The sequence below is a fragment of the Pleurodeles waltl genome, chromosome 9 (genome assembly GCF_031143425.1).
Source record: "Pleurodeles waltl isolate 20211129_DDA chromosome 9, aPleWal1.hap1.20221129, whole genome shotgun sequence".
Classification (NCBI taxonomy): Eukaryota; Metazoa; Chordata; class Amphibia; order Caudata; family Salamandridae; genus Pleurodeles; species Pleurodeles waltl.
The window spans coordinates 1,173,547,958-1,173,570,692 of NC_090448.1; the positions used below are offsets into that span (position 1 = coordinate 1,173,547,958).

General features: G+C 46.3%; 1 protein-coding gene across 1 annotated transcript in view; it reads left to right on the top strand.

Annotated features, from left to right (window-relative positions):
* COCH (cochlin) overlaps positions 1-17,568 on the top strand; it is a 403,713-nt gene extending 386,145 nt beyond the window's left edge. The window contains exon 12 of the mRNA XM_069209058.1: positions 16,319-17,568. Coding sequence (XP_069065159.1) covers positions 16,319-16,494 — 176 coding nt within the window. The 3' untranslated portion in view covers positions 16,495-17,568. The remainder of the gene's footprint in view (positions 1-16,318) is intronic.
* The last annotated feature ends 5,167 nt before the right edge of the window (positions 17,569-22,735 follow it).

The window sequence follows — 22,735 nt, forward strand, 5'->3', positions numbered from 1 at the left end:
CAGATGCTTCCATGACAGGGTGGGGAGCACACCTCGATCACCACAGCATCCAAGGACAATGGGACGTACATCAAACAAAACTGCATATAAATCACCTCGAATTACTAGCAGTATTCCTGGCGCTAAAAGCATTTCAACCCATCATAACCCACAAATACGTTCTTGTCAAAACAGACAACATGACAACAATGTATTACCTAAACAAGCAAGGGGGAACACACTCGACACAGCTATGTCTCCTAGCACAAAAGATATGGCAATGGGCAATTCACAACCACATTCGCCTAATAGCACAGTTTATTCCAGGGATCCAAAATCAACTAGCAGACAATCTCTCTCGAGATCACCAACAGGTCCACGAATGGGAGATTCACCCCCAAATCCTAAACACTTACTTAAAACTTTGGGGTACACCGCAAATAGACCTATTTGCAACAAAAGAGAACGCAAAATGCCAAAACTTCGCATCCAGGTACCCACAAAGACAGTCTCAAGGCAATGCCCTATGGATGAACTGGTCAGGGAAATTTGCATACGCTTTTCCCCCTCTCCCTCTCCTTCCATATCTAGTAAACAAATTGAGTCAAAACAAACTCAAACTCATATTAATAGCACCAACATGGGCAAGACAACCTTGGTACACAACACTACTAGACCTGTCAGTAGTACCACACGTCAAGTTACCCAACAGGCCAGATCTGTTAACACAACACAAACAGCAGATCAGGCATCCAAACCCAGCATCGCTCAATCTAGCAATCTGGCTCCTGAAATCCTAGAATTCGGACATTTAAACCTCAGTCAAGAATGTATGGAAGTCATAAAACAAGCTAGAAGACCATCCACTAGACACTGCTTTGCAAGCAAATGGAAAAGGTTTGTTTGCTACTGCCATAATAATCAAGTTCATCCATTACACGCATCCCCAAAAGATGTAGTGGGATACTTACTACACTTACAAAAGTCAAATCTAGCCTTCTCTTCCATTAAAATACACCTTGCAGCAATATCTGCATACCTGCAGATTACCCATTCAACTTCACTGTTTAGGATACCCGTCATTAAAGCATTTATGGAGGGCCTAAGAAGAATAATACCACCAAGAACACCACCTGTTCCTTCATGGAACCTTAACATCGTCTTGACAAGACTCATGGGACCACCTTTTGAACCCATGCATTCTTGCGAAATACAATTCTTAACCTGGAAGGTTGCATTTCTCATTGCCATCACATCTCTAAGAAGAGTAAGTGAAATTCAGGCGTTTACAATACAAGAACCTTTTATCCAAATACACAAAAATAAGGTTGTACTAAGAACCAATCCTAAATTCCTACCAAAGGTTATTTCACCGTTCCACTTAAATCAAACGGTAGAGTTACCAGTGTTCTTCCCACAGCCAGACTCAGTAGCTGAAAGGGCACTACATACATTAGATGTCAAAAGAGCACTAATGTACTACATCGACAGAACAAAGGAGGTTAGGAAAACAAAACAACTGTTTATTGCATTTCAAAAACCTCATACAGGAAACCCAATATCAAAACAAGGTATAGCCAGATGGATAGTTAAGTGCATCCAAACCTGCTATCTTAAAGCAAAGAGACAACTGCCCATTACACCAAGGGCACACTCAACCAGAAAAAAAGGCGCTACCATGGCATTCCTAGGAAATATTCCAATGCACGAAATATGTAAGGCAGCCACATGGTCCACGCCTCACACATTTACTAAACACTACTGTGTAGACGTGCTATCCGCACAACAAGCCACAGTAGGTCAAGCCGTACTGAGAACTTTGTTTCAGACTACTTCCACTCCTACAGGCTGAGCCACCGCTTTTGGGGAGATAACTGCTTACTAGTCTATGCACAACATGTGTATCTGCAGCAACAGATGCCATCGAACTGAAAATGTCACTTACCCAGTGTACATCTGTTCGTGGCATTGGTCGCTGCAGATTCACATGTGCCCACCCGCCTCCCCGGGAGCCTGTAGCCGTTGGAAGTTATCTTCAACATTTGTACATTTGTATATATATATATTACTTAACCTTAATTTGTACATACTTATTCATTCCATTGCATGGGCACTATTACTAACACACACAACTCCTACCTCACCCTCTGCGGGGAAAACAATCTAAGATGGAGCCGACGCCCATGCGCAATGGAAGCAAAGAGGAGGAGTCCCTCGGTCTCGTGACTCGAAAGACTTCTTCGAAGAAAAACAACTTGTAACACTCCGACCCAACACCAGATGGCGGACTGTGCACAACATGTGATTCTCTCGTAGGGGATTTCCATGTATAGTCATAAGCACTGAATAGTTCCGCGCGCCTGCGGGGACCCCGGAGCACTGTTGTGTAATATATTCTTAAGTGCAATCATCAGCTCCTTGACAAAAAAGGTCTGTGAAAAACACTTAAGAATAACAATGTGCAGCCTATGTGAACAGCTACACAGGCCAAATTGTTAGAAGAAAAAACAGTTGTAGTGTAAATTCACGTTTAAACCTCAATTTATTCTATAAATACATAAATAAATACATTCTCATATTTTATTTACACCTCTCATGAGAATAAAACAATGTAGGGCAGTGTAGCCCATAGGCTGCCATTATACAGAATGAAAATAGAGCTGTGCCTTTAAGAAAGTAAAGTCTTCCTGTTTCCCATCATGCACAGCAAAAGGCAGTTGCCTCAGTTCTTTTTTCTGGCTCCTTTCTGACAGGACCCTGAAGCATTGAGCTCTACCTCACAAAATCCTTTTGTGACAGAAATTCATTTAAAATCTTTTGAATTTCAATTTCACTCGACGTTTTTAACATTGAGTGATCATTTTCTATTTTTTTCTGTTAGATTCTGACAGAATTTTGAGGTTTTTCTACTTCAGAAATGCCTTCACTGTTTGACAAATGCCCTTCTTGTGGCAGAAAAATGGCCAAAACAGATCCACATCGGGTCTGCATAATTTGCCTTCCATCCAGCCACAAACCGGAGTCGTGTGACATCTGCAAAACCTTCTCCAGAAAGACCCTTCGTGACAGGGAGAAGATCCGACTCCAGGCGAAAGAGGACAGGAGGAAAAGTGGTCATTCTACCACAGAGCGAGGAGAAGGTCAGTCTTCTACCAGGGCTCACACTGTTTCCTCTATAACTCCGACCAGACCGGCTCAAAAACGGCACAGGTCTCCGACGACGTCGAGGGCGTCGACGTCGAGGCAAGGAACGGCGCCAACATGCTCGCCGTCGAGGAGTGGTTTGCCGGCGAGAAAGAGACATCGCTCGCCGTCGGCGACGATTTCGCCGTCGAGACGGCGTGGACTTTCGCCGTCGAGATCTGGGTCGCCGTCGACACGGCGAGGACATTCCACGTCGAGGAGATCTGAATCCGGCTTGCGGTCGACACGGCGAGAGCGATCAACGTCGAGGGGTGCTCGACGTCGTAGGCGTTCACCGTCATCACGGCGACGTCGAGGGTCGTCGTCGAGAGAGTCTCAACGGCGAGAAGAATCGACGGCGAAGGGCACTCGCCGTCACCGTACTTCGACGTCGAGGAGTGTCGACGTCGAGACAATCAAAAAGACCTAGAAGGGTTTATACAACCTCAGAATCCTCGGCTTCACTCATCCTCCTTCCAGCGTCTCCACAACTCTCTCCTCGACAATCACCATTGCCACAGACGCCGGTAACACCTACGGCGCCTCTTCCGGCTCCTCCTTCAGAGTCTGTTTTGAGGACTCCAACGCGGTCTGTAAGACGTTCGGGACATTCCTCTAGACGCTCTTCTTCCTCTCGGCACCGTCATGAATCACAGAGATCTCAGCATTCACATCACAGGCATTCTTCTTCGTCTACACGGGACTACTCTCCAACCCTATCGGACTCACCGTCCCCGAGAGTGTCCCCCACAGATGATGTGAATACGTTCCAGGAGGTCTTAGTACGAGGGGCGACCAAGCTGAACATCCCGCTGGCGGTACCTGCCCCATCGACGTCAGTGATCTTCGAGACCTTGCATCACAGGACATCTTCCAGACCTTTGCTTCCACTGGTTCCAGGTCTCCTTGAACCAGCAATGGATATTTTCCTTGCACCGGCCGCAACAAAGTCTGCTCCTTCCAGACTTATTAAAAAATATCGTCCACCAGAACAAGATCCTCTATTCTTGAGGTCGGACCCAGTACCTGATTCGGTGGTCATAGTAGCGGCAAAGAAACTGCATTCAACCTCACCGTCTTCTTCTTCGCCTCCAGATAAAGAGAGCAGAAAGATAGATGCTGCAGGACGAAAAGTATGTTCTACTGCAGCCGTCACGATGAAGGCAGCCAGCGCTACTGCGTTATTAGGGCGATACGACCGTGCCCTCTGGGACTCTTTAATGCAGTTTGCGGAACATCTTCCTAAGGATAAAAGGGAAGATTTCCTGGAGGTCGTGGGTGAGGGAGCCATGGTTTCTAACCAAATTATAAGTGCTGCAGCTGACTCTTCGGTGCTATCCGCACACAATTATGCACACGGGATAGCGCTCAGAAGGCATGCATGGTTGAGACTTACATCACTCAAACCTGAAGCGCAGCAGAGAATACAAAACTTGCCTTTCTCGGGCTCCACCTTGTTCGGTTCTCATGCCGATGACGAGATGGCTAGAATGAAGGCTGAACTAGATACCCTGAAAGCGGTAGGCATGGAAAGACCGAAAGAACAAAGAAAGGTTTTCCGGCCATATCAACGACGACTTTTCACCCACCGGTATCAGTCGCCACACTGGATGTCTTCGCGCCCCCAGCAGCAGCAACAACAGCAGCATCAAAGGGGTTTCTCCACTCAGCGAAGGTCGACAAGGGGTCGTTCAACACCTCAAACTCAGGCAACTCGACAGGCTCCCACGTCTAAGCCCTGAATCTTTGCTTCCCCCTCCTCCGTTATCACTCCGGTAGGGGGAAGTATCTCAAATCATCTGGACGAGTGGCAACGCATCACAACAGACGCCTGGGTATTGAATATTGTGAGACATGGTTACGCTCTCAGATTCCCAGGTCTCCACCATCTGTTCCACCCAAAACAGCCAACCACCCTCTTGAAGCTCTACAGTTAGAGGTCAATATCCTATTGCAAAAGAGAGCCATAGAACCCGTTCCCATCAGCCAACAAGGGAAGGGGATTTATTCGAGATATTTCCTTGTACCGAAAAAAGACAAACAAGAGTTTTGTCCCATCTTAGATCTGAGGACAGCAAACAAATGGATTCGCAAAGAAAAATTCAGGATGTTAGCCTTACACCAAATTTACCCACATCTACGTCAGGGCGACTGGCTCTGTGCGATAGATCTTTGCGACGCTTACTTTCATATCCCAGTAACCAAGAAACATCGAAAATTCCTAAGGTTCACCGTCGGAAAACGCCATTACCAATTTGCAGTTCTACCTTTCGGCCTAAAATCAGCGCCAAGAACTTTTTCCAAATGCATGGCGGTAGTAGCCGCCCACTTGAGGAAACAGCGAATATTCATCTACCCCTATCTAGACGATTGGCTCATAAAGGCATCCAGTTGTCTCGAGGCACAACAACATTTCGAATGGACTCTACAACTGCTGCAAAAACTTGGTCTTCAAGTCAATCTCCTGAAATCTACAGCAACACCTGTTCAGAGGTTGCATTACTTAGGGGCCATTGTAGATACCAGGCTAGGAAAGGTGTTTCCTTCGGAGGAGCGACGGTTATCGATTCTCCAAAAGTGCAAACAACTGCAGGAAAGACCTCAAGCCACTGCAAGAATAATAGCTTCTCTACTGGGCTCGATGGCGTCTTGTATCCATCTGGTTCCCAATGCTCGCCTCCATATGAGACCATTGCAGGAAAATCTGGAGGATCAGTGGTGTCAACTGAGGGACGATTGGGAGAACAAAGTCCTTCTTTCTCCTCACACCCTACAATCCCTCAAGTGGTGGTGTTTACCCAGCAATCTCTTGGTGGGGATTCCGTTCCAACAACGGCCTCCATCTCAAACCATCGTAACAGATGGGTCACTGCTCGGATGGGGGGCACACATGGAACATCTTCGAGTCCAAGGCGAGTGGTCACAGAGAGAGAGTCTCTATCACATCAACCTGCTGGAACTTTGCGCAGTCCACCTTGCGCTCAAAGCCTTCCTTCCCTCTCTGAGAACGGAAACTCTCCTTCTCCAGACAGACAACGTGGCCACTATGTACTACGTGAACAAACAAGGAGGCACCAGGTCCAGAATTTTATCCAGAGAGGCTCAGACAATCTGGCATTGGCTTCTAGCCAGGAACCTGTCGCTAGTGGCAACTCACCTGCCCGGCATCCAGAATGTTCAAGCGGATGCCCTCAGTCGGGTAATGGACGAGAAGCACAAATGGGTACTACACGACAACGTCGTTCATTTCATTTTCGCACTCTGGGGTACCCCCTCTACAGACCTATTCGCAACCCCAGAAAACAAAAAATGCCAAAACTTCGCCTCCAGATATTACCATCCAGGGACATTGGGGAATGCCCTATGGATAAGCTGGTCAGGAGCATTTCTTTACGCTTTTCCACCGCTTCCCCTGATTCCGGCGGTCCTCCAGAAGCTGTCCAATGCTCAGACCAAAATGATCCTAATTGCTCCGGAGTGGCCACGCCAGTGGTGGTTCCCAGACCTTCTTCACCGGTCACTCAAACCACACATCAGGCTACCATATCGTCCGGACCTTCTCACGAAGTTCAGAGGGCAGATATCTCATCCCAACCCCTCATCGTTGAGTTTGGCAGCATGGCTCCTGAGCTAGTGCAATATGGACACTTGAACCTACCTCAGGACTGTATGGAAATTCTGAAGGAAGCAAAGCGCCCTTCCACACGATCAGCCTATGCAAGCAAGTGGAAGAGATTCTGCATTTGGTGTTTACACAACAACATTGACCCGGTTTCCTGTGGAGAACAATCTATCCTGCCATACTTGTTAAGTTTGGCAAAATCGGGCTTACAACTGTCGTCAATAAAAGTTCACTTGGCGGCGGTAACGGCATACAGAAAGAGTCCTTCACAAACTTCCTTTTTTCGGATTCCGATTATTAAGGATTTCCTAGAAGGTTTAAAGAAGGTTTTTCCTCCCATTAGAAAGCCTTCTCCTCCATGGGAACTGAACGTTGTCTTATCACGTCTGATGCTGCCGCCATTCGAGCCAATACATAAGGCATCGCTGCAGCATCTCACATGGAAAGCTGCTTTTCTGGTGGCAATCACTTCAGCGCGTAGGGTCAGCGAAATCCAGGCCCTTTGTGCTCAGGAGCCCTACACGGTTTTTCATTCTGCGAAAGTGGTAATGAGAACTCATCCAAAATTTTTACCTAAGGTAGTCTCCGACTTCCATGTGAACCAAACAATTTCATTACCGACTTTCTTTCAGAATCCAGCTACTCCTGCTGAGAGAACTCTGCACTCTCTGGATGTAAAGAGAGTCTTGAAATTTTACTTGGACAGGACAAAAAGCTTACGAAAATCACAACAGCTTTTTATTAACTATGGCCCAATCAGAACAGGTTTGGGCACATCTAAACAATCTTTATCCAGGTGGATTGTTTCATGTATAATGTTATGTTATCAGTTAGCAAACAAATCCCTTGGTGGTAGGCCAAAAGCCCACTATACCAGAGGGAAAGCAGCTACTGTAGCCTTGATGAGAAATGTCCCTTTGGCAGAAATATGCAAGGCTGCCACTTGGAGGTCGGTCTATACCTTTACTAAGCATTACTGCCTTGATACAGACGCTAGGGCAGATGCGCAGGTTGGACAGGCCTTGCTCAAGAATTTGTTTGCATGATTCATGTTTTCTCAGTATTCTTATGTCTACTCCACCGCGGTTATGGGGATGGGCTTGCTACTCTATTCAGTGCTTATGACTATACATGGAAATCCCCTACGAGAGAAGGAATGGTTTCTTACCTGTAACTCCAGTTCTCTCGTAGGGGTATTTCCATGATAGTCATAAGCAACCCTCCCTCCTCCCCGGTGGAGTTGACATAGAACATGAATATTATTGAGGTTGGTACTCCAACAAATGTTTTGTTTCTTCATGTCGGGTTACTAGCCTCCAAAAAAGAACTGAGGCAACTGCCTTTTGCTGTGCATGATGGGAAACAGGAAGACTTTACTTTCTTAAAGGCACAGCTCTATTTTCATTCTGTATAATGGCAGCCTATGGGCTACACTGCCCTATATTGTTTTATTCTCATGAGAGGTGTAAATAAAATATGAGAATGTATTTATTTATGTATTTATAGAATAAATTGAGGTTTAAACGTGAATTTACACTACAACTGTTTTTTCTTCTAACAATTTGGCCTGTGTAGCTGTTCACATAGGCTGCACATTGTTATTCTTAAGTGTTTTTCACAGACCTTTTTTGTCAAGGAGCTGATGATTGCACTTAAGAATATATTACACAACAGTGCTCCGGGGTCCCCGCAGGCGCGCGGAACTATTCAGTGCTTATGACTATCATGGAAATACCCCTACGAGAGAACTGGAGTTACAGGTAAGAAACCATTCCATCTGCAGCGACCAATGCCACGAACAGATGTACACTGGGTAAGTGACATTTTCAATACAGAGTCAACTTCCTACATCTGGGCACTCAGAAGGGATTACCTTTCTGCTCTGTCTGCCTCCTTGCAGCTGCCTGACCAACGCTCCTTATTTAAGTCCCCTATTGTCAATAGATTCCTCAAAGGAGTTGTACATATGTCCCCCCTTCCCCTTTCATTATGTCTCAGTGATACCTTAGTTTGGTTCTCACTTTCTTAATGTGTGTTCCTTTCACGCGTCTACATAATTGTCCCCTCCGGCTGTTCACCATCAAGACAACCTTTCTCGTGGGAATAACATCTGCCTGGAGGGTAAGTGAGTTGCAGGCTTTCTCATCAAAGCCTCCATTACTGTCTGTTTTCCCAGACAAACTGATGCTTCACACTAGGGCCTCTTTCCTCCCAAAAGTGGTGATTCTCTTCCAGGGGATCCTCATCAAAGTCATAAACATTGAATATTCCCGCCCTTGTGCGGGGACCCCGGAGCATATATAAAATACACACATATTAACATGTGTAAAAAACAGCAATGCAGGCTATAATGTTAAAAACAGGCTAAAATGCTTTATTTCTATGAAGTTTTTTTTTTTTTTTTTTTTATATTATAAAGCTACAATAGAGAATAAATATCTACCCAAGCCCCTCAAACTAGGCTTAGGGAAGTAAGCAGCAGCAAATTCTAGAGAAAAAGAGAAAAAACTGCATTGAAAAACAATGAAGCATTCTTAGCCAATAGGCTGCATGCAGGTTAACACAGGAGAACCATAAAAACTTTTGCACCGTGCCTTTAAGACCCTGAGCACCTCCAGTATCCCACCATGCCTCAGGGGTGAAGGAAAGGTAACAGTTGGTTCACAGTTAGGTCAGTTCTTTTTTCCGGCTTCTTCTGAGAGGATCCTGGAGCATTGAGCTCTCAGTTTTTCTGAGTTTTTCTCAGAAAAATTCTTTTAAAAAAGCGTTTTTTCATTTTTCACTCGACAAATAATATCTTTGTCTGAGCTAGGAGGGTTTTTTCTGACAGAAAAATGCCTTCTCTTTTTGTCAAATGCCCTGCTTGTGGGAAGAAGAAGGCCCAGTCAGATCCCCACTCTCTGTGCATAGTGTGCCTGCCTCAGAGTCACTGCCCTGACACTTGTAAGTACTGCAAGAACATGTCTAGGAGGACTCTGAAAGACAGAGAGAAGATCCAACTTCATGGGCTTCAGGAGAGGAAAAGAACATCGTCTTCCTCACTTCCCAGACAGCCAGAAGGCCATTCTCAGGAGAGAATGGGCCGGTCGACGTCGACAGGTAGGAAAGTGCCTGTTTGTTCACCGTCGACGGCGACACACCCGACGTCGAAGGGAACGGCGTCGAGGGAACATCAGAGCAGGGGCAGGTCTCCGTCGACGGCAACCCGCCGATCGACGTCGACACACGACGTCGAGATCACCATGACGGCACGAGAAACATCCGCCGTCGACCTCCCATCGCTCCACGTCGAGGCACACGAGGGCGAGCAGGTCGAGGTCCAAGGAGCGTTGTTCGACGTCAAGACACTCAACGTCGAGGCACTCAACGTCGAGGCAGGACCAACCGGCTGGGCGCCCTTCGACGTCGAAACAGCCATCGACGTCTACGCAGGTTTTACCTGTCCCACAGGGAGCAGAACATCGCCCCACGCCAGACAAGGCGCCATCTCCAGTGGTCTCCATACCGAGCGACTCTTCTCGGTCAAGAGCGGCATCATCTGGGCATGTCTCGCCCATCAATCTATCTCCGAGATGGCTGGAGAACCTCAACAGACCAGCCGCCTTCCCAGATTCGCAGTATTCGCGAATGTATTCACCTACTGCCTCCCTGCCAAGAACGCCATCACCGACAGCCAGGGCAGAACGGGCTCGTTCAGCTCCTCGCCAACCGACCGCGAGGCCTAGACGCTCTGCTACAGCGTCTCACAGCAGATCTCGCTCTCAACTGAGATCCAGGTCGCGGTCAAGGAGATCACCCTCTTGGTCTTCATCAGGTTCTTCTGTCGGGCGTTACTCACCCACCCTTACAGATTCACCACCTGCTAGAGTCTCACCGGTGGATGATATTACCACATTCAACGAGGTGTTGCTAAGAGGGGCGCAGAAACTCAACATAGAGGTTCCAGAACCATCTACCTCCTCATCGATCATCTTTGAGACTCTACAACAGAGATCAGCGTCGAAAAAGTTGCTGCCTCTAGTGCCTGGCTTGCTGCAGCCAACCATGGACACTTTTCTGGCCCCAGCATCGCTTAAGTCTGCCCCGGCTAGGATTCTTAAGAAATACAAGGCTCCAGAACAAGACCCTTTATTCCTTAGAAAGGATCCGCCACCGGACTCGGTGATCATAGCTGCCGCCCGTAAGACCCACGCGGTGGCATCTTCATCCACGGTACCCCCGGATAAAGAGAGCAGGCATCTAGACTCCCTAGGGAGGAAGATATGCGGGACGGCGGCTTCAGCAATGAAGGTCTCCAGTGCGTCTGCGCTCCTGGGCAGGTACGATCGTTCTCTGTGGGATTCCCTCAGTAGATTTACAGAAAAATTGCCCAGAGAAGACAGACAAGATTTCCAGGAGATACTACAAGAAGGATGCCTGGTATCCAACCAGGTTATCAGCGCGGCAGCGGATGGGGCGGATTTGGCTGCTCATGGGTACGCACATGGTATCTGTGCGAGGAGATCTTCCTGGCTGAGGCTCACTGGCTTGAAACAGGAAGCACAACAACGCATCCTGAATCTCCCATTTGCCGGGAACTCTCTATTCGGTGCCCATGCAGACGAAGAGATGGCCCGCATGAAGACAGAGGTGGATACCTTGAAGGCGGTGGGCCTCGAAAGAAAGAAAGATTTCTGAGGAGGTACAAGCCGTATGATAGGCGCCCTTTCCAGCAGAGGGTTCAAACCCCTCATTGAGCGCAAAGGTCACAGCAGCGACAGGGACGACCTCTTTTTCAACGAAGAAACACAAGGGAGCGAGGGTCAAGCAGACCTCAACAATCCACTCCGAAAGCACCCACCAAGCAATGAAATCTCGCTTCCCTCGACACTGTACACCACTCCGGTGGGGGGAAGTATTACGGCTTATCTTCACGAGTGGCACTCTATCACAAGAGACAAATGGGTGCTCAATATTGTCGAACATGGCTATTCTCTTCTTTTCAAACAGCCTCCACCACACTTGCCACCAACCAAAGACAATCCATCTCATCTCAGCTTGCTACGCAAGGAAGCTCTCGCCCTCCTAAGAAAGAATGCCATAGAAAAGGTTCCACCTGCACGAAGAGGACAGGGGGTCTACTCCCGTTACTTTCTAGTGGCAAAGAAGGGTCGAGAGGGCGTTTTCAGGCCAATCCTGGATCTACGGCTGCTGAACAAATACATAAGGAAGCAGAAGTTCAGAATGCTAGCGCTTCACCAGATTTTCCCTCAACTGCATCAGGGAGACTGGATGTGCTCCATCGACCTGCAGGATGCGTATTTTCACATCCCAATAGCTCCAAAACATCGAAAATTCCTGCGCTTCCGAGTAGCGTTACAGCATTACCAGTTCAGGGTTCTACCCTTTGGCCTGAAATCTGCCCCAAGAGTTTTCTCGAAATGTATGGCAGTGGTGGCGGCACATCTCCGAAGACAAAGGATATACATATATCCATACCTAGACGACTGGCTACTAAAGGCTTCTTCTCCGGAGCAGGCGAGAAGCCATCGGGACATTGTACTAGGAGTTTGCGAAGCTCTAGGTCTTCAGGTCAATTACCAGAAGTCAACCTTGACTCCAACGCAGAATCTTCACTACCTAGGAGCTATCATAAGCACAGAACTACAAAAAGTGTATCCTTCGGAGGAACGACTATCCTCAATAAACAAGAAGTGCCAGGACCTGTTGAGAGCCAGCGCACCTACGGGACGTCAGGTGACATCACTGCTGGGCTCCATGGCATCGTGCATTTTTATTGTCCCAAATGCCAGACTCCGCATGAGACCCCTCCAAGAGGCATTGGAGACCAACTGGAGCCAGAGAACAGGTCGCTGGGAGGACACGGTGCGGCTACCGGAGGTAGCACTTCAGTCATTGAGATGGTGGATGCGCAGACCTCACCTGTCAGTGGGTGCTCCGTTTCACCAGGTGCTTCCATCCGACACCCTAGTAACGGATGCATCTCTCCAGGGATGGGGGGCTCATCTGGGTCCTTTTCAAGCACAGGGTCTGTGGTCAGACAAGGAAAAGCAGTACCACATCAATCTGCTAGAACTCAGAGCGGTCCATCTCGCTCTCAAGTCCTTCATACCGCTAATTCAGGGGAAAACTCTCTTGATACAGACGGACAATACAACCACGATGTATTACTTGAACAAACAGGGGGGAACGAGGTCCCTACCCCTATCGCGAGAGTCCCAAGCGATATGGCATTGGCTCCTGGCCAGAGGAATGTCAATTACAGCAGTTCACCTGCCAGGTCAGCAGAACGTGGAAGCAGACTTTCTAAGCAGACACCTGGAGGACGTTCACGATTGGGTCCTGCACGGCGAAGTCGCAGAATACATCTTCGCGCAATGGGGTCGGCCTCAACCCAGACTTCGCATCCAGGTTCTACCGTCCGGGATCTCGAGGGAATGCCTTTTGATCGACTGGTCAGGGACATTTCTTTACGCTTTTCCGCCGATTCCCCTCATTCCGGCAGTGATCAGCAAACTTTACAGATCCAGGACCAGAATGATTCTTATAGCGCCGCAATGGCCCCGACAGTTCTGGTACACGGATCTCCTCAACCTGTCGGAAGAACCTCACAGGAGGCTGCCGTGCAGACCGTATCTTCTGAGCAGAATGGAGGGCAGGATTCTACATCCCAACCTACCCTCTCTGAGCTTAACAGCATGGCTCCTGAATTCCTGCAGTATGGGCACCTAGGACTCTCGCAGGAGTGCATGAGCATCTTGAAAGAGTCCAAACGACCTTCCACGCGGCGTTCCTACGCTTTTAAGTGGAAGAGATTCTACATATGGTGCTGTCAGAAAGGTCATAATCCCATACGGGCGCAGGAGGATGTCATACTGTCCTATTTGCTTCATCTAGCGAAGTCCGGTCTGCAGGTATCATCTATTAAGGTACATTTGTCTGCTATTACTGCCTATCGCAAATCGCCTTCTCAGGAATCCTTCTTTACAAAACCTGTAGTCAAGGATTTCTTAGAAGGTTTGAAGAAAGTTTTTCCGCCAATTCGGAGGCCTTCTCCTCCATGGGAACTGAACATAGTCCTGGCAAAACTTATGGGCCCTCCTTTCGAGCCTATCCATAAGGCCTCTTTACAACACCTTACTTGGAAGACGGCTTTTCTAGTGGCCATTACTTCAGCGAGGAGGGTCAGTGAAATCCAGGCCTTGTCTGCAAAAGAACCGTACACGGTTTTTCATGACAATAGAGTGGTTCTGCGAACTCACCCATCTTTCCTTCCGAAGGTGGTGTCAGAATTCCATATTAATCAGACCATAACTTTACCGACGTTCTTACCCAATCCGGAGACTCCGGCAGAGAAAGCATTGCACTCATTAGACTTGAAAAGAGTGCTGAAATTTTATCTGGACAAGACAAAATCGATTAGACACTCTAACCGCTTGTTTGTAAACTATGGTCATTTAAGGACAGGAGAGGCAGCTTCTAAGCGAACAATATCAAGATGGATAGTTTCTTGCATTGTTAATACTTACCAGCTAGCTAATAGACAATTGCTAGCGCGGCCTAGAGCGCATTCCACAAGGGGTAAAGCGGCTACTGCTGCTCTCCTTAACAATGTTCCGATATCTGAGATTTGTAAAGCTGCTACATGGAAGTCTGTCCATACGTTTACAAGACATTATTGTTTAGACTCAGATGCAAGAGCGGATGCCCAAGTGGGGCAGGCCTCTCTAAGAAATCTATTTGCGTAAGACATATCTATTCCTGCACTTCTATCGGACAGTCTGCTGGGTTTAGGGATGGGCTTGCTAATCTATTCAATGTTTATGACTATTGATGAGGATCCCCTGGAAGAGAAGGATAAGTTACTTACCTGTAAATCCTAGTTCTCTTCCAGGGGTATCCTCATCAAAGTCATAAACAACCCACCCTCCTACCCGGACGCACGTCTCCTAGAAGTGCAGGACAGACTGTGTTTGAATCAGTTATACAAATTGTCACCGTAAAAAGAACTGACCTAACTGTGAACCAACTGTCACCTTTCCTTCACCCCTGAGGCATGGTGGGATACTGGAGGTGCTCATGGTCTTAAAGGCACGGTGCCAAAGTTTTTATGGTTCTCCTGTGTTAACCTGCATGCAGCCTATTGGCTAAGAATGCTTCATTGTTTTTCAATGCAGTTTTTTTCTCTTTTTCTCTAGAATTTGCTGCTGCTTACTTCCCTAAGCCTAGTTTGAGGGGCTTGGGTAGATATTTATTCTCTATTGTAGCTTTATAATATAAAAAAATAAAAATAAAAAAACTTCATAGAAATAAAGCATTTTAGCCTGTTTTTAACATTATAGCCTGCATTGCTGTTTTTTACACATGTTAATATGTGTGTATTTTATATATGCTCCGGGGTCCCCGCACAAGGGCGGGAATATTCAATGTTTATGACTTTGATGAGGATACCCCTGGAAGAGAACTAGGATTTACAGGTAAGTAACTTATCCTTCCATTTCATGTTTGCCAGTCACCTTGCCCACCTTTTACGCTTCATCACATCTCTCCAAAGAAGGAGCGATTTCACCGTCTGGTCCCAAAAAGAGCATTGTCGTTCTGCCTTGCCCTCACAAAAGAGTTCTGGGTGGATAACCAACTCTTTGTGGAATATGTTGGAGCAAAGAAAGTTAGTTCGGTGGTGCAGAAACGGATCATTTCGTGCTGGGTCGATATTTGCATAAAGATCTGGTACACATTGGCCAAGAAGCATCCTCCCCTGATGGCTTGCGGGCTTATTCTACCAGAGCCAAAGCTGCGATCACTGCGTTGGCATGCGTTGTCCCAGTCCTGGATATCTGCCAGGCAGCAACGTGGGCATCCCTGCACACATTTACCAAACACTACTGCCTGGACGGTCAGGTCCACAGGGACGGACATTTCACCCGTTCGGTCTGGCAGGACTTTGTAGTTTAATAACTTTGTCCACAGCCCACCGCTGGGGATGGTATTGCTTGTGTATCTATTCATAGGGAAGGAATCTGTGGTCAGATGTTTCTATCAGATGAACAAGTTACCTACATTTGGTAACACATTATCTGGTAGAGACAATATCTAGCTGCAGATTCCTTACTGACCCACCAATCCTTCCCGATCTGTGGACACATTTCTAGGATGAAGGATACTGCCTTCAGGATCCCAGATTGGACACATCAATGTTGGTGCACTTAGTGGCTCTGTGCTCCTGGCGTCGAAAGTCAGAACCGATCAATGCCACCTAATGGTGTGCAGGGGTACTGCTCATGCAAAAGTCTTCCGGAAAATTCAAAGGTAAGGAATCTGCAGCTAGATATTGTCTCTACCAGATAATGCGTTACCGAAGGTAAGTAACTTCATATAGAGTAAGTTTACTAAAGTTGGCATCACAGTTTAATTTCACTGAATCCTTACGTACCAGTAGCAGAAATTACTTAATTTTAGGAGTAATGTGAAACTGAAGAAAGAATAACTTGGCTTCATTTTGCCAACCATGTTGTTTTCTACCATATGTTACAGGTGTGACCATATTTTCAGTCGGAATAGCCTGGGCACCCCTGGAAGACCTAAAGGACATGGCGTCTGAGCCCAAGGAGTTACATACCTTCTTCACCAGAGAATTCACGGGTCTGGAGCAGTTGGTGCCCGACATCATCCGACGCATTTGCCGCGATTACATGGATTCTCAGAACTAGAAGGAAGGCCACCGGTGGTTGTGAAGGATTGGCTGCTGGCACTGAACTGAACTCAGAAAAAACCTAACTGCCAATGTTCTGCAGCCTGCTCAGCGCCACTTCAAACACATCAAGAAGGGTCGGGTTAGGAAACAGATGAATGGATTCAAAATACTATTTAGTTTCGCTGTCTGCAAATCCACTATATGTATTCAAGAACCAGACATTAATCCCGCTGCAGTGCGCATACATATAGGAGAGGGGGAACTGGCTCTGGCGTTCCAGGTGTGGTGAGAAGAACATGGCTGCATTCTAGCTATGTTAGCACCAGGTTACAAGGCACATATAACTGCCTACTCTTGGTTTGAACTTCTTGTCATATTCTTATTCACAAACATGTAAAACATTTGACTACGGGCCATGTGTTGCAGAGCGCCTACTTGATTCTCAACAAGAGAGAAATTGTTGAATGTTAATTTAACCGCAGTTTTAGACCTGCAAACATTGACTCACAGTCTTAATGTCGGAAAGGCTGACACTCTTTAATCTCTCAGAGGTCGATAACCAGTTTCATCTGGGAAAAACATGAATATAAATCATGTAATGTGCTTTTGATAAAAAAAAAAAATGTTAGGTTAAGAACAAACATTTGTTGTGTTTTCTGCAGAGTTGCAATTTTTTGTTTGAGTAGTTATTATGCAGTGCTTCATCGGTGCGGGTGTGACTGCAGCTTGTGGCACTGGGGTCTTAAGATGGCATTCTCTGAATGGGAGGTTGAATTCTGAGCGTACTAGGTGTATAGAAGTAAACCTAATGAAATCCGTCTGTGATTACAGTTACAGTTTTCTTCAACCAAACCTGCGCCCAAAGCATGAAGGATTGAAGACCACATACTCAGAACTATATTGGTTCTTATGACCTTTCAAAACATATTGGCCTTCATTCTGTCTTCTACAGCTAGACGTTTCTCAGGTTTGATAAACATAAACACCTCGCAGGAAACAATCACAAATCGTACAAGGTCACCTACTATATGAACTAAATTAAGAAATTACTTTGTGTTATTTTCTATTAAAAATAAATCTCTTTGTTTTATTTTGTGAGTAATGTATGTTGATTTACTGTTGAATATTTAAAGTGCAGAGCTGTGCTGTAAACCCAGGACTGAAACAGTAACTCAATATGATGAAGCTGGAATGTTTGTTGGTGGAGTGGGTGAAATAATCTGCAACTGGAATGCAGGGTCAGAGACTTGGAGGGCACTGTGAAATGAACAAGAGTCCCAGTAGAGCTTTACAGAACATGGCAGCTAAGACTCAGTTGTCCTGGAACAGGGTTATGAAACGACAAATTGATTCTGAATTTAGCCAGCTTGTGTAGATTGCATGATGGTATGTCCCAAAAAGATGAACCTGCAAATAAGACTGCAGTAGAAGTATCAAGGGAGTGAAATACCTCAAGATTCTTGGTAGCTGAATTAAACTCTGACTTGTAAAGGACTCAAAGGGACCCACGCTTGTCATTATAAACTCCCAAATTTATTTTCCTTTCATTTTTTCTCCTTGTTTAAAAACTAGTTCCAGTATAGTTTTTGTCCCATAATTATTCTTGTTTTAAAGGGTCCATCTGTTGTATAGAAAAAGGCAGCCCTGGATCATTAACAATCACCAACAAAAACCATTTGAGAATATTTCTTTATTTGATATCTATTTGGAGTTTGAGACCTATTATGACATGATGGGCCCTTTAAATATTACTTTTCTTTGTAGTGCCAAAGTTGTGACGAATATTTAATACATCATGGAAACACTGGGTCTTAGTACTAAGGTAGCAGACAGCAGGCTTGAAATACTTGGGGAAAACTCTGAGGTGTCATTAAACTGTTGCATTGCTGGGCTTTTAAACCCTGTGGTTGTTAGCATAGTATCCTACAGAACAATTAGACCTCTGTCAGAGAGAAACTATTTTCTTCAACATTGGATTTTTCAAAGATTCACATGCTTGAGTTATATTGTTATTGTTGTTGGAAACGTTATTGCACTTGTTTTTCTCACACATTTCTGTTATTGCAGCATCTTTATTTTCCCTTACAGACAGCCCTCTGTTGTTAATGTTTCATATTTATACCTCATTCTGATTGTATTTGTATGTTTATTTGTCCACAAGAATTAAACATTCAACCATTCTTTTATTCACAATCATTTTCTTTTCCACCTTTCTTTTTGGGTATTTTAAAAAGGTATTTTCAAGAGGCAATATGTTTACATTTTGCTGTAATATGTTTACCCCCAAAAATAGCGGTTAATTCTGAACTCGATGAATGAGCATACCATCTTTAACCCAGCCATGAATCTTTTGGAGAACATATTTAATTTCCCTGAAGCATTCAGGGATGCCTCAAAATCCTTACATGTGTTCCAATTTCCTTCTCACAAGTGTGGTTTGCCAATCCCTTTCTGCTTTAAAAAGCTGAAAAAACATTGTATAACATGAATTAATTCCTCAGCTTCGAGCACAAGTCCAACAGTTGAAGAGGCAGAGGTACCATAGACTAACAGATATTTATGTATTCGATGATTAACAAAATCCAGCTCATTCACAAAAGAAGAATCAGCATCAAAATGAATTAGTCAACATGAAATCATGTACATTTTTAAGCAATGTAAAATAATCTTAAATATATAATGGATGTTGGACCTGATTTTAAATCTAGCAGAACCTGGGCTTGATACAAAAACTAAAACATAATATTGGTCACAGGGTGACTGCCTCAACCAGCAATGTCCTATGTCAACATAAATGTTGGTATCAGATAATTTGAAAACTATCTGTGCTGTGTAAAATACAGGAAAAAAGTATGCAGCCTCATAGGTTTACAATGAAAGGTGAGAAAAAAAAGAGGTAAATGTCACCCCCAAGACAACAGGGGTTTAAACCTTGTAAGGACTGTCCTAAGCAAATGTCTGTGACTGATCCTCATCAGGTTAGCCTGTGGTCAGGCCACGACTCTAAGGCCTGCAGTGACTTTGTGTCAAAGAATCCGAAGGCCATTCCCGATCACAAGGCAAAGCCAAGCATTGGAAGGCTCTACAGCAGTACCGGTCAAATTACAAAGGTCAATCTTAGTCCTGCTCCCAATGGCTACTGTCCTTGAGGGTGGCTACACCCTCTTTGTGCCTCCTCCCTGTGGGGAGGGGGGGGGCATCCCTATTCCTATTGGGGGAATCCTCCAAAATCAAGATGGAGGATTTCTAAAGGCAGGGGTCACCTCAGCTCAGGACACCTTAGGGGCTGTCTGGACTGGTGGGTGGTGACTCCTTGTTTTTCTCATTATCTCCCCTGGACTTGCCGCCAAAAGTGAGGGCTGTGTCCAGGGGGCGGGCATCTCCACTAGCTGGAGTGCCCTGGGACATTGTAACACGAAGCCTGAGCCCTTGAGGGTCACTGCTAGGTGTTACAGTACCTGCAGGGGGGAGTTGTGAAGCACCTCCACCCAGAGCAGGCTTTTGTTTCTGTCCTCGGAGAGCACAAAGGCTCTCACCCCAGGGGGTCAGAAACTTGTCTCTCAGCAGAAGGCTGGCACAGACCAGTCAGTCCTGCACTGAAGGATTGGGTAAAATACTGGGGGCATCTCTAAGATGCCCTCTGTGTGCATTTTTTAATAAATCCAACACTGGCATCAGTGTGGGTTTATTATTCTGAGAAGTTTGATACCAATTGTAGCCATTATGGAGCTGTGGAGTTTTTGACAAACTCCTAGACCATATACTTAAAATGGCCACAACTGTACTTACAATGTCTAAGAATAGACTTAGACACTGTAGGGGCATATTGCTCATGCAGCTATGCCCTCCCCTGTGGTATAGTGCACCCTGCCTTAGGTCTGTAAGGCCTGCTAGAGGGGTGACTTACCTATGCCACAGGCAGTATTTTGTGTGCATGGCATCCTGAGGGGGATGCCATGTCGACTTTGCCTTTTTCTCCCTACCAACACACACAATCTGCAATGGCAGTGTGCATGTGTTAGGTGAGGGGTCCCATAGGGTGGCACAACATATGCTGTAGCCCTTAGGGACCTTCCCTGGTCACAGGGCCCTTGGTACCACTGGTACCTTTTACAAGGGACTTATCTGTGTGCCAGGGGTGTGCCAATTGTGGAAACAATGGTACATTTTAGTTGAAAGAACACTGGTGCTGGGGCCTGGTTAGAAGGGTCCCAGTGCACTTCTCAGTCAAGTCAGCATCAGTATCAGGCAAAAAGTGGGGGGGTAACTGCAACAGGGAGCCATTTCCTTACACTTGGGTAATTCTAAGAAAAAACTCCAAGTGGGACTTGGCCCTTCCTTCCACATGCGTGCACCTGAGAAGACGCAAGAGCATTCCCATGCATCTCGCTCTTGCTCCTGAAGTCAGTCAACAACCGGAGCCTACCCCACAACTTGTCCCAGCACAACCAGAGTTTCCCGGGTTGTCTGCGACTCAGAGGGTCATCGAAGAGTTCAGCAAGGCCATGTTGCGTATCTTCAGATCCCTTTCCAGCTCCCTCTGGTGCACATGTGGGTCCAAAGGAGCCAACAGGCACACAATCAGAGATACCGGCGATGGGTTCGCCCTCTGCGCCAGTTAGACTCTCAGCCTGCTGCAAGACTTCTGCCGGCACCCTTGATGACTCTACGGTCTGTGATGGTTCCCAAAATGTCGACACCAATGCGAACGTCATCAGCACTGGAGGAGAAGGAGGCACACCCTATTGTGCTCTCCGAGTCAAAGCGCCATCCTGACTGATGCTGTCTGTGCTCGATTGTAGGAGGCTGGCCTGGGTACCTTGGGTATTTACACCTTATACCAGGTCCAGTTATCCCTTATTAGTGAAATGTAGTAGGGTTCTAGCAGCTTAGGCTGATAGAGGTAGCTATAGCAGAGCAGCTTAGGCTGAACTAGGACACATGCAAAGCTCATGCAATAACACGTATAGTTACACAGTACTTATACACAAGTAAGGACAATACTCAGTGTTACCAAAAATAAAGGTAGTTTATTTGGGTGACACAGTACCAAAAATATCTTAGAGGCAATACTCCTTCTGGAGGTAAGTATTATACACAATATATCCACTAGGCACCAAAATAAGGCAAATAATTAGACATAGGATAGTGCAAACGATAGGAAATGCTATAGAATGCAATGGGAGAAAATAGGTCTAGGGGCAACACAAACCATATACTAAGAAATGCGAATCACAAATTCCCACCTACATAAGTGTAGTGTGTGCAGATTCACTGGGAGAGAAAGAATACAGTAAAGATAAGTAAATTTTCTGATGGATACAACTACCTGTGGATTCCTCACATAATGAATTTTCCCTCATGCGCCAACATCAGACGGAAATTTTCTTCTAGCTCTGCACGTCGACGAGGACGTCACAATTGCCCAACTCCCACGCGACGCCGCCTGACGTCATCCAGGCAATAAGAGGTCCTCGCCAGTGTGCTGACGTCAGTTTCCTTTTTTCCATGCCTTCGAGTGACTGTTATTTCTTCGAGGCTCCAGGGAGCAACTGTATCTCTGTGTAGTGATACTTAGTTAATAATGTCTCAACCACATAAATCTGGGCTTAAACCCTGCAGGGAGTGTGGTGGCCGTATGTTGGTTACGGATCCACATAACAATTGCTTGTGGTGTCTCAATTCCGATCATGATGTCGAGGGGTGTGGCTCATGTCAACGGATGAACCCCAAAGCACTCAAAGAGCGGGAAGCTTAGTTATTCTTGGCAAAGTCAAAGAAGAAGAAGGAGAAACATCATCATCGAAGATCTTCTTCTAAGTCTTTGAAGTCTCATAAGAGGCTTTGTCATGACTCCTGGCGCCGGCATGGTTCGCGACGTCGGTCGAACTCGGCGTCGGCTAAGCGCCGTACGGGTTGGGAATTTAGCCCGACTTAGACACCTCAACCTTCAACACCTCCTGCTTCTCCGGTGCCATCTGTTTATGAGGTTGAACCTCATCAGAGTCCGGATGTCTCTCCGGCGCAATCGAAGGTACCTGAGCCGACGCCGGTTCCACCTCAAGCACCGGTGCCGCAGGAGTTCCTGGTACGGATCCAGCCGCATTTTTAAATGCAATGTTTAATATCTTCGCCCACATGGCCCCGGGCGGTGGATCTGCTGGACCTTCGGGTCCTATGGCATTTGACTTTGGTGTTCCGGCTCCGTGCAGACCGATGCCCTTCATGCCTTTCTGGCCGGTGGTAGGTGCTGGTTC